At 43.1% G+C, this 12,681-nt stretch overlaps 1 protein-coding gene across 17 annotated transcripts in view; it reads right to left on the reverse strand.

Moving 5' to 3' along the window:
- FOXO3 (forkhead box O3) overlaps window positions 1-12,681 on the reverse strand; it is a 119,566-nt gene that overhangs the window by 24,557 nt on the left and 82,328 nt on the right. Inside the window, exon 1 of one of the 17 annotated variants that reach the window (XM_086317440.1) lies at window positions 9,684-9,772. The exons of 12 other annotated variants lie outside the window; for them this stretch is intronic. Coding sequence is in view for 1 of the 5 variants with exons in the window: in XM_086317433.1 (XP_086173559.1) it covers window positions 1,531-1,614 (84 nt within the window). In the remaining 4 variants the exon portion in view is untranslated. Of the gene's footprint in view, window positions 1-553; window positions 1,322-1,357; window positions 2,518-3,680; window positions 3,703-9,683; window positions 9,773-12,681 lie in introns of those variants that run through there. 4 more of the 17 variants (XM_086317443.1, XM_086317433.1, XM_086317436.1 and 1 more) reach the window with 4 other exon arrangements.

Raw genomic sequence — 12,681 nt, forward strand, 5'->3', positions numbered from 1 at the left:
TCCTTAAGGCTAAGGTGATAAGGTAACTATTACCAACCAGGACTCCCGCTGCTAGATCTCAGGCCATTCTGTCATCACATGTGTTTACTAGAGGAGCCAATAAATTACTATAACCCCAACCCAAAACCATGTGAATAGTTCTGGTTATTTAAATCCTCTACTAAAAATTTTGTCTTCCCTGGTAACTCAGACAGTAAGGAATCTGCCTGCAATGCAGGAGACCCAAGTTCAATGGGGAAGCCCCCTGGAGAAGGTAATGGCAGCCCACTCCGGTATTCTTGCCTGGAGAATTCCATGGACAGAGGAGCCTGGCAGGCTGCAGTCTATGGAGTCACAGACAGTTGGACACAACTGAGTGACTAACACACAACACAACTAAGAAATTCAGAGATTGATGAATTACAGTAAACGAAACATTTCTAGGAACAAACTTTTGTCAGGGACAAAAATGCCAGCGTTTCCCCACCAACCCCCAACCAGGGCCCAGAGATGTAGAAAACGCTGAAATCAACTGTAGCACAAGTTGTCTGAACACAGCAGAGATTAAGAATACCCTGTGATTCACTTTTTATGTCAATCTTCTCTTTTACAAAGCGATTTATACTGAAGCAAGGCCTACTCTGGGGCAGAAAAAAATAGGTATAGGTAATTAGTAGCAGAGCTGGCACAGCTGTCCCGAGTGACTGCAGCTGCCATTGGTGGCCTAGCCCTTCAAGGAGGGGTGCGCAGGTGTGTGGAGGAGGAAGGTGCTGACATTTCACAGTCACGCTGACTGGCCGTGTGGTCCAGAGCCTAAGGTTCCCTTGGCTTGGCCCTCCTTGAAGAAATCAGCATAAAGGTGATTATCCTCATCCGAATTTGGTCATTCTTGTTCTTGCTATAATGAAGACAGTGTTCTAATGCAAGACACATTTATCCTTAATGCTAAAGTGCACAGCCACTACATTTATGCCAACTGGCTGTGAAGATAGATGGACCCCAAACAGATTAGATTAGATCAGGTGTCACAGAGAAGCTGCCTGAAACAAGTAAGTATTCCAGCAATATTTACAAAGTGGGTAATTCACACATGCAATTTTTTAAGGTAGCCAACGGAGGCAGGTAGGCTTCGATGTCAGCCAGGTCGGAGCTAGAATAGTGGCCTAGGTGTGTGTCCTGTGACCCTGGACAATTGAGCCAACTTCAGTTGCCCCTTTTATAAAATGAGAATAAAACCACCCTCTCTAACTCTAGGATCTTTGGGACGATTAAATGAAAGTATGCATGCAAGTTACTCATCCAGTGCCAAGCACAAAAGCAGCTCTCAACTGTCAAGATTCCACACACGGAAGCAATGACATCACAAACGTTCACTTACTGTTTTCCGAGCATCATATGCTTTAAACCAGAAGGTGAGAGGGCGGCTCCTTCCAGGAAAATATTTCAAACTTGTAAAAGTATTTCAAAGTGCCGTGCTGCTCAGGAGTAGCTGGTAATTTCCCAACTGTTGCTACCCTGTGTCCGCTCCAACCCCTTCCAACCCATGTTTACCTTGTAAAGACTGTCCACTAACCCAGACACCAGCTGCATGTGCTTCCCCTGGAACACAGAGAGGGTTTTGTCTGGAAGCAACATGTGGTATCAATTTATCTTTCTCAGCAAGGGCAACAAGGAATCCACTGACTTTAAAAATAAAAAGGGAGTTGTGTAATTTAACTCTTAAAGGCCTCTACCTTTCTCAGTCACTCCCTTTTTTTGGTTATCTCAAAATGAGTTATGGCTGTCAACTCCCAAGCCAGACCCACTGATGCCCACCAAGCAGACTGCAGGCAGTGCCCTGGTCCTCGTGAGAGATTTCAGTGGGGATGATCTATAAAGGACTGCTTTTAAACCCAGTGCTCATCTACGCAGCACACAGGACCAGCATTTCAAGTAGGTCCCCTTGCTTTGACTTGTCACTGATAGTTCAGAATGAGACTGCCAAAGACCTGAATTCTAAAATATGTAACTGCTGAACAGTTGACAAAGGTCATGTGAAAAACCCAGTGGAGACCCAGTGAGCTGTGCGCCACAGCAGAACAGCGCAGAGACAGCTTCGGGAGAGATGCTGGCTTTGACTTTTGATGATAGGCTCTTTCAGAGGCAGTCCTCTGGATGATGCCCTGACTTCTCTTAGGTATCAGTTCTCCACCCTGGCTGCCTCTTCCAATCACCTGCGGAGGCTTTAAGCACTCAGTCGTAGAGACTGGTGTGAGTAAGGCTCAGGGAGGCACAGTTTGAAAGCTCCCCAGATTATCAGCTCAGAGCTGAGATGCCCTGGAATTTCCCCCTTACGTTTCTGCTGGCTGAGACTCTAAGCTAAAGATTCTCAGTCTCCCCAGGTCTGATGACACAGCACAGCAGATGTTCTTTAAGTCCAAGTTTCCACCATTTAGAAGATAAAGATGAGAATCAGGCTCACAGATTAATGTTGGGTTTATATGCAGAGAGTAAAACGGAGAGTTAGAGCAATCTATCAGATCACTGGAGTCCAGATAGCTTTTTTCCTAAAAAAAAAAAAAAATAATAATAATAATAATAAGGTGGAGGGAGGAGTTGAGAGGGAAGGGTCCTTGACCTTGCACTGCCTTGTGGACGGTCATCCATCCTGCCCTGTGCCACTTCTCCACCAGGCATGGATAAGCATGGACAGAAAAGGGGCAAGAGGACTTTCCCAAAGGTAGGAACTGATACAGGCCACAGAAGGGATGGGCTGGGACTGTAATTGATCCTTATAATTCTCAGCGCTCTCCCTGAATTAGCAATGTAACCTCACATAATCCCTTTTTTATAAGAGACTGTCCTTCAAATGAAATGCCAAAGATAGACTGCATAAAAATAACCACTGAAAAGGCCGTACCCCAATCCTGAGATACTTATTAGCATCCATTGTTAAGAATACAGCAAAGTATTACTTAATGAACTCCCTTGAGATCCAAAGCACATGATTTTAAGCAGATCATCTCAAGAACGTTAATAACAACCACACAGTTTCTCCTTCCTCGACTGCAGGAAAGACTACGTCGCTGCACTTGGTGCAAAGACCCTGGACGGAGGGAGGTGGGGAGTGGACACTGCAAAGGGCCAAGGAGTGCTACCATCTGAGGGAGAAGGGTGAGGGCTGGGCCTTCTTATTAGACAGGAGACACTTAGCTGGCTTGCCTTCTTCTACTACATTTTATCGACTTTGGGGCTAATTTGTTCGAAAGCAAGTTCACAAAGTATGACAACATAAAACAGACTTGAATTCAGAGCCATTATTTCTGACTCTATGGAATACCAACTAGAACAGCCTTTCAGACACAGAAGAAAAATATTCACACAAAGGATTGCATAATCAACCCTGATGTGTGAGACAAGTTCCAGGCTAGTTCCACTCTTACGTGTGTCTAAAACACTAAAAGTTTAAGCCATTAAAGGACTTATTTTTAAAAGATAATGTTCTAAAATAAATATTGTTGGGAATTTGTCTGAAGGATTAAATTTCCAGGTAGAAACAATATTTCCATTAAATCTGCTGACAATCCTCTACCCATAGAGATCTCCCTGGAAAACTAACATTTGTTTCAAGTTTTCACGCAGTAAGCACAGGTTCTGGTCCCTCGTTTGGAGGAATAAAATAACAACAACCTGGTGATCAGTAAAACGAACCCATTTCTTACCCAAGACAAATGAGACACATGAAGCTTTCTTGGGAAAGGAAAGGCTTGGCAGACAATTTGCTCTTCCCCTCAACTGAACAAGAAATCCTAGATGGGAAGAAATTTCTCTTAAAGAGCTACTACGCTATTACAGACAGTTTTGTTGGGTTTTCCAGTGTGGGTTTTATTTTCATATTAATTTTTTTTTTCATTTAGCGATTTTTTTTCAAGCCCTTCCACAGCTGTTTCTGCTCTTGGAGGGCAACAGGGAACATTCCATTCCTCCCAGCCAAACCTGCACTTCCGGCACACAGAGAACCCTGGCAGCCTTGCACCCTCTGCCCACACCCACTCCCCTCAGCAGCCTCCCCATCCCCAAACCCCTCCGGCTTCCAGCCCCACGTCCTCCTCCCCACCCCCGAGGAAGCAGCAACGAATGCATGCAGTCAACAGAAAGACAGTCTCCAGAAAGTAGGTTAAAGCTGCAGCATTTGGCCACCCCTGCCCTCCTGGCTCCAGGTTTCTTCCTGATGTGACTGAATCCCTTCCCCTTTCCACAAGGGGCTCGGCAAACACATGCTACTTAAATTCTCCTCCCTGGTGGCTCAGATGGTAAAGAATTCACCTTCAATACAAGAGACCCAGGTTCAATCCCTGAGTCGGGAAGATCCCCTGGAGAAGGGGATGGCAACTCACTCCACAATTCTTGCCTGGAGAATCCCATGGATAGAGGAGCCTGGCAAGATGCAGTCCATGGGGTCACAAAGAGTTGGACGTGACGGAGCAACTAACACACACTTTAAGACCGTGCAGGACAAGCCACGCAAAGTCGATGCTTCAAAGGGTTAAAAACCATGACATAAAAGAACATTCCTGAAACTGACTCTGCAAAGTAGAACGAAGTAGAACAGAAATAGCTTTGTTATTAACAAAATTTTCACTTAAGATTAAAAAAATAAAGCTGCAAGTTTTTTCAGTTTGAAAATGTATTGTGGGTGGAAATGGAGAGAATAAAAGGGCATTGGAAATACACATCCAGAATTCAGGAATACAGTGGAGTTTAATCACTTTCACGGCATTATGTAAGTGATCACCAGGGCAGGAAGTTCAGTAAAAGGTAATACTGTGGAAAATGGAGGGCTGCGAAACTCATCTAATAACAAGCAACCTTAACTTTACAGTGAAAGGAACTGAAGACCAAAGAGATACAAGGCATAGCTGAATTCAATCAGCTAGGAGGTGGCAGCCAAGTGGAGACAAACTCAGATCTCCTGGCCTCTAGGTGTTGCAGTAATACCACCCAGAAACACCGTTAGTCCTAGTGTCTGGATTACCATGACAACTGAAAAGGTGAAGTGAAGTGCACGGAGCACAGAGGATGGATAAGATCTACCATCCGTCCATCCATTCAGCTTCAGTCTGCCTTGCTTTACAACTTGGGGAAGAGGTGTCTGTCTCCCCTAACACTTACTGAACCCTTTACAACCGGATGCCATGTTTTATTACAGCTTTACTGCCTAGCATGGCAGTGCCACATAGCAGGTGCTCAAAAATATTCCTCTCATCACTGAATTAGTGGGAAGGGGACAGCAGCCACAAAACAAGGCCTGAATTTTATGTTAAAATGAAATGTTATAAAAACATGAGACCAATAAATGATCCTCAATATGAAAAATTGAAGGAAACTTCCATTGCAAAATGTGAAATAGCATTAAGGTTTTTCTAAAGTCAACAAGTCTCAGCCTTGAATATAAACTTCAATTATACAAACAAATTTCCCAAAACAAGATGACATAGTCTAGTAAGCAGGCTTAAGGTTCTCTGTAATAATATTATAGAGATGGGCAGAAGGATGGTACATAGGCTATTCGGGGGAGCAAGGGCTTGGGAGAATGGTCTCAGGTCCAGCCAGGGTGTAGATCCCTACCCGTCTCTACCCATCTTGGGGTGTTATGGAGCCCCTATTACTTGGTAATGCAGTTGACTGGCTCAGCACTCAGAGGCATCCTTGAAACCAGAGACAACATGCCTAGTTCTAAATCTCCCCCAAGCAAACACAGGGATAACACGAGAAATCCAAAATAGAGTCTACCTCACCTGCAATCTGAAGGAACTTACTGTATTAGTGCCTGCCCAAGCCAAGACTCTGTGCTTCACAAACCCAATCTCACTTTATTTTCATGGAAAGTCTGTCAGGAGGAGACGGGTGCAGAACAGTAACTGTTTACAGGCAGTGGGGCCAGAAATCAAGCCCAAGGCTAACTCCTACAGCAGAGCTCTAACCACCACGCCGTGCACCCCTCTCCAGGCCCCGAGCTGACTAAGGACAGAGGCACCATTCCAAGTGACCAAGGAGCTTGCAAGACTACACTAACCCGTGTCACCGAATTAAATGTTTTCAGCTCTAAGTTTCTGTACATGGTTCCTAGGACTATGAAAGGAGAGGAAAAGGTGGAAAAAAATTACTAACCATAAAGCAAGTGTTGTTGGAACTGGATCATTTTTAGAAATGATCCTTTTTTCTCAGACACTCCCCAAAAGGAACACTCTGGATGTGTTCTGCCTTGACCTGGGATCACTACTTTTAGGCAATGAACAAATTGGATCACTGCCATAACCTTTTGAGTGCCCAGGCCTTCCTCTGTGCTATCACCTGTGACCAACTCAAGCCAGTTTACCTGGTTGTCCCGGGCAGGCCTATCCAGGCCCCCAAGAGCTGGCACCATTCTAAGGTCCTGAAGCCAGAGACATCAGGCAAATGTCAGCTTTACCCGGGACCTTGCTATTACAAGGCTTAATCTGAAACAGGGACTCAGCTCTATACTATTTAAAATATGTAATTAGTTTACTATTGAGCCAGAAATGATTAGCTTGCTTTCAAACTATGTGAATTTTAAAACATGATGTCTTTTGCCTGCCAGCTGACAGCATGATCGGGTTGCTTCTGTTTAGCCTCAATCAAAAACTCTGGTAGAAAACTGCTTTAAGGCTTCATATGCATGCTATTTTATTATTTGTCTTCTGGCATCAAAATCTGCAGAAACAGAAATCACTGACAATGCAAGCACACTAAGAGGGTGGATGCAGAGGTGATGAGTGGGTGAATTCAACAGCTTGAGAGTTTGACATCTGAGATCCAGGAAAACTGCCTTTCTCTTCCCAGGGTACAATCCTTCTCTTCACGTGGAATTCACTGGCTGTAGCATCACACATACAAACACTGACTGTTTCCAGCTCTTCAGATGGTCTAGTTCAGAAAAAAATGGTTCTTTTCTGTCTTGTTATTTCAAGAGCAATGAATTTCTTTTTGGTAGCTCTGAAATATATGCCAATGTGTGGGCACAGTCACATAGCTACACATGGGCCCACACCCTGGAAAGACTGGGAGGGGTGGAGGCACATTTTTTCAGCTAGGGCAGGAAAAAGTTGGGGCTGGTATTTATAAAACAGACATGTGTGTATGCATCGGGAAGCAGGCTCCCTTCCAAGTGTCAGTGTTAATTATTCTAATAGTCATCAAAAATCAAGGTGTTACTGGTGAAAGCAGAAAAAGGAAGCGAATGCCACATAACAGAGTATCCCTGCTGACTACTGCAAACACAACCACGGACGGACTTTTTCTTTACAGGAATAGAGTACAGCAGTCAACTCCACAAAATGATTCGGGCCTGCACCCCCTCTATCCACTCCACACCCGAGTGAAATTCGGCTAGCAAGGAGTCTCCTGAGGAACTGCTCCCTCTACCTGAGAACCTCAACTGCAAGACCAGCATTTCACAGTACTGGTTTTGCAAGATTTCTTCTTGTTTAAAATCACAGGATGCAAAAGTGGCTGATGACCAATACGATGATGTTGCTAAATACCGAGTGAATCAACCATTTATTCCCGGACACTCCTGGGTGCCAATTACACACACAGATGAGCACCAGCCAGCTTGAAAGTCCACATGAATGATTAAATAAAGATAGGAGATGACATTTCCATGTGCTGAAGAACTAGGCATTCATTCCATTTTTTCTCCTGAAGAAAATACTGATTAAGCCATTTGTATACAAGTGCATTTTAATTTATAATCTAGGATGTTCTCAAATGTGCAAGCTAACCATTAGCACTACCCCTCAAATTATGATGAATGAAGCAGGTTGAATGTGCATGGGATAAATCAGTTTCTCTGAAAACCATGACACAAATGCAGTGTTTTAATACTAACACGTACTAGGCTGTCATCTCCTCACGTACACTGCTAGGTAAGCTTGAAAGCACTTAAGAAACTGGAAGCAACTAGCGTCAGTGGTGATACTAATCTATCACCCAAAGGGCAGGAGGGATGATATTAATTGGCAAGGACAGTCATACAAGAGACTAAGAGTCTATGGGACATAAGAGACACTACACGTGTGGTGGAGAGTTGGAGGTGAGACCACACCTCACCCAGCAGGCGTCACAGTGCTCCAGGGCTCCCTGGTTCCCACACACTTGCTGCCGGTGATTCCAAAGCCACGCCTGAGGATGCAGGACCCCTGGCTTTACAACTACCTCCTTGGCTGAGTCTCATTTGGCAGGTCTGGCCCTCATATTCTCTCCCCCAACTTCCTGGATCTCATCACCTGGACTTTCTGGACTTTCCAATTCTTTCCCCTTAGGTTGTTCATTTGCTAATAGGAAATGTGAGCTCATAGCACAACCAGGCCCTAGGTCTTTCCCTAAGACTTAAGAAATCATCATACATACAGGGTCCACTGAAACCAATCCCTTTAGGTCAAGACAAGGGAGGAAACACACACAAGAACAGATATTGCTGAGCCATTCTTAGGTTCAAAGGTAGCTTCATGTAGCACACTTCAGACTCTGAGGCATTATGTGGAATAATATCACCCTATATTCCCAGTTTCTCCAGCAACATGTTCATCAGGTTCTTCCAAACTGCCGTGACCTAGGGTCTCCCCAAGTAAAAAAGATAGCCAAGTCCTGATGCTAATTTGTGGACAGAAGAGGAAATCACATTAAGCTTCTCATAAGGTTAACGATCCAAGTTGGGAGACAATTCTCCACGGGGTCTCTGCAGGTCTTGCAAACAAAGTACAAACCCTTAGTTCTAGACTATCATTCAAAGATGTCTATATTTGCATAGTGAACAGCCTTGAAAAACAGTGATGCCATTGCACTCCAGAGCAAAGGACAGATGTGCTGATTGCTCATTACCAAACATCTAGGATCCCCAAACTCAGGATTCCTCTTCCATTCACCAAACCCGCTGCATGTACAGGCATCAACCTGGACTCATCTGTGTCACTCATTCCCATGGGATTTGGGAGCAAGGATGGAGCAATGGAAAATATGTGGCTGCTCATGCTGCTTGCTGGGCAACCAGTAATAAATGCTTTGCCTTTGACCCAGGAGTCTCATGTCCAGCAGAGTCATCTCAGATCCTCCCAGTTCCTGACAGTCTGCTACTTTAGTTTATGAACTGCTGACATCTCCTTAACTATACCAGATAAAACTGGGCAATTCATCTCTAGCTAACTTTCTTCTCTACTCCTACATAAATGAGAAGAAACACAGATAATGGGATGGAGGAAAATGCATTTTGAAGGTTCTGATCTGGCTCTGCTGAGGACCCATAAGGCTTTATGAGATCAAATCATGAATAGAGGGGGAGGGGCAGGGGGGGAGGAAAAGCCCCTCCTGTGGCCACTGTGCAGTGTTTCGTCTGCATGGGTCACCATCTTTGTCAGGGGCTGCTCAACTCTGCGGTTTGCTCATGAAGAGCAGTGAGCAGCAACTTGGGTCTGTCGCTTTTGCCTTGCTCCTCCACTGAACAAGAGAACAGACCACATTATGTCCTCTAGGTAACATCTGTTGAGTTTCTGCAGTGGCCAGATCTCCATCAGGGAGCCCTGGGCCATTCTCAGAGGGAAGAGGCTCTCCCTAGTCCTTCTGACTTGCCTATGAGCTACCCCAAGTCTCACCCTGATGGAAATACTTTCATGGTCTTTATCTCGCCACAGTGACTGTCAGTGCACCTGTCACGTAGGCAGAAGCCTGAGATTCCCTCCTCCTTCTTTGCAAGCTCTTCTACATACATTTGCTTCATTCTTCGGACAGTATTTAGCAGCTTCAGACCTGCAGAAACGAAGACAGACTAGGCGGTTCCTGTGAACCAAGAGCAAACACATACACATTTAAACACTCCAAGTTTCCAAAAGAGAGTTAATTTTCTAGCTTATTAACTATGAACCAGGAACCTCTACTATGAAATATAAAAACCTTACATGACTTCATGCTCTTCAGTTTCTAACTACTGATTCAAGTCAGACATGTTCTGGTACATAGGAAATTGGTATTTTCTTTTCCCTCCCCTTTCCTCCTGGATAACTACTTCCATTCTTGGCAAAATGAGGTGTATATTTACTATAGTGTTCACATGTACCTACACGTTCAGAGACTCTGGAATGAGGCTGGGTTGTTGCCACACAGCCAAATAATGTGCCCTGTGAGAAATAATTATCAATTAGAGTGCTATAAAATGGGCCAGCAGTTTTACTCCACTCACACTGTGTGGTATTTTGGCCACCAAACACAACAAGCTTTCTTCGGTTCTCTTTACATCAATCAGAAAATTACATTAATTTGCTCCGATGCTATTTGTGGACATATGTGGAAAGAATGCAGACATCCAGGGGTAAATTAGAGTCAATTCACTCTACTTGGGCAGCAGGTCCCCACACAGACACTTACATTATACAGGGACCTCAGCCTGGGCTGTAGCAATGGCTCTACAGTAAGGAACTATTAGCAACAACTTTCAAGTAATCAATTTTCAGTGCTTTTGAGTCTAGAGTAGCTGCCAAAAGAATTTGGCAAAAGCCGTCATTTTAAAAACACCAATTTAAGCTACAGTAAGGTATTCTTACTATAGCAAATAGGTTTTATTTTGTCTCTTTAAATCTATATAGGAGGTTGAAAAATAGAAAAAATAAAGGTTTGAAATTTAGATACGACTTGGACATTTTAAGTCTTACAGCTTTTCTGTCCTTCTTCCTGACAGCTCTCTTTTATGTGACATTATGTTTGGTGATAATTATTAAAATATTTCCTGGGGGGAAAGACATATTAAAATAGGAAGAAGTTATATATAAGTTCTTAACAGGAGAAAAACTGGGAAGAGTTAAAGAGCAAAAGAAGGCACAACTACATCCCTTGTTCTATCCTGACACACAGAAGACTCTTAACACACCTTTCTTGACAGGATAAATGAATTCCCCCCTTATTTTTTCTATTAAAGTAATCCATGCTGAATAAGGTTAGCGTCTGTAATGCAACGCAGGAAGTCCAGCATTACAGAGGTAGACACTCTTTTCTCGGGTTCTCCATCTCCAAGGAAATCTTTCTCTTGCATTTAAAGTCACAGTAAATAAAATATCAGATTTACGTAAATTTAAGTCATCTGTGGTAAACTTCAGAAACACTTAGAAATTCAAAGTGTGGATATTATTCATTTTACTAGAAATCATACTCATGCTTCAGGTGAAGTATACAACTCAAACTACTGTAACACAGTAGTAAAGAACATTTTATTTTTAATTAAGATTCATGACTTTTTTAAAACTGAGGAAAATAAACATTTAAATTGATTTGCAAAAGTATTAAATAGGTACAAACTTAAAAAAAAACCAGTATCTATTGATATTAAAAATGTATATTACCTTTGACTTAGAAGAATTGATCACTTCTCTTACATGAAAATAGTTCACTATTAATTTTGGGCTTTTTGTCATATATAGCCAAACTTAATCCTATCTGCGATTCATGGGGTCGCAAAGAGTCAGACACGACTGAGTGACTGAACTGAACTGAACTGAATCCTACCTGATAGACCCAGAAATTCTATTTTTAAGAATTAATCTTACTAATCCTTCTGCACACACACACACATTCACTCTCAACTTCTGCATATATTTGATTGATAACAAAATATCATTGATTACAAAATTACACTTATTAATAACAGTAAAATTCTGAAAGAAATGGGAATACCAGACCACCTGACCTGCCTCTTGAGAAATCTGTATGCAGGCCAGGAAGCAACAGTTAGAACTGGACATGGAACAACAGACTGGTTCCAAATAGGAAAAGGAGTATGTCAAGGCTGTATATTGTCACCCTGCTTATTTAACTCATATGCAGAGTACATCATGAGAAACGCTGGACTGGAAGAAACACAAGCTGGAATCAAGATGCCGGGAGAAATATCAGTAACCTCAGATATGCAGATGACACCACCCTTATGGCAGAAAGTGAAGAGGAACTATAAAAAGCCTCTTGATGAAAGTGAAAGAGGAGAGTGAAAAAGTTGGCTTAAAGCTCAACATTCAGAAAACAAAGATCATGGCATCCGGTCCCATCACTTTATGGCAAATAGATGGGGAACAGTGGAAACAGTGTCAGACTTTATTTTTGGGGGCTCCAAAATCACTGCAGATGGTGACTGCAGCCATAAAATTAAAAGATGCTTGCTCCTTGGAAGAAAAGCTATGACAAACCCAGATAGCATATGAAAAAGCACAGACATTACTCTGCCGACAAAGGTCCATCTAGTCAAAGCTATGGTTTTTCCAGTAGTCACGTATGGATGTGAGAATTGGACCATAAGGATGGCTGAACACTAAAGAATTGATGCCTTTTTTCAGAGTCCCTTGGACTGCAAGGAGATCCAACCAATCCATCCTAAAGGAAGTCAATCCTGAATATTCATTATAAGGACTGATGTTGAAACTGAAGCTCCAATACTTTGGCTGCAAAGAGCTGACTCATTGGAAAAGACCTTGATGCTGGGAAAGATTGAAGGCAAGAGGAGAAGGGGACAACAGAGAATGAGATGGTTGGATGGCATCATGGATTCAATGGACATGAGTTTGAATAAGTTCTGGGAGATGGTGAAGGACAGGGAAGCCACACTGCAGTCCATGGGGTTGCAAAGAGTCGGACATGACTGAGCGACTGAACAATGAGAGGTTTCTA

This window comes from Bos grunniens, chromosome 9 (genome assembly GCF_055505025.1).
Source record: "Bos grunniens cultivar Pamir isolate PY7600 chromosome 9, Bosgru_T2T1.0, whole genome shotgun sequence".
Lineage (NCBI taxonomy): Eukaryota > Metazoa > Chordata > Mammalia > Artiodactyla > Bovidae > Bos > Bos grunniens.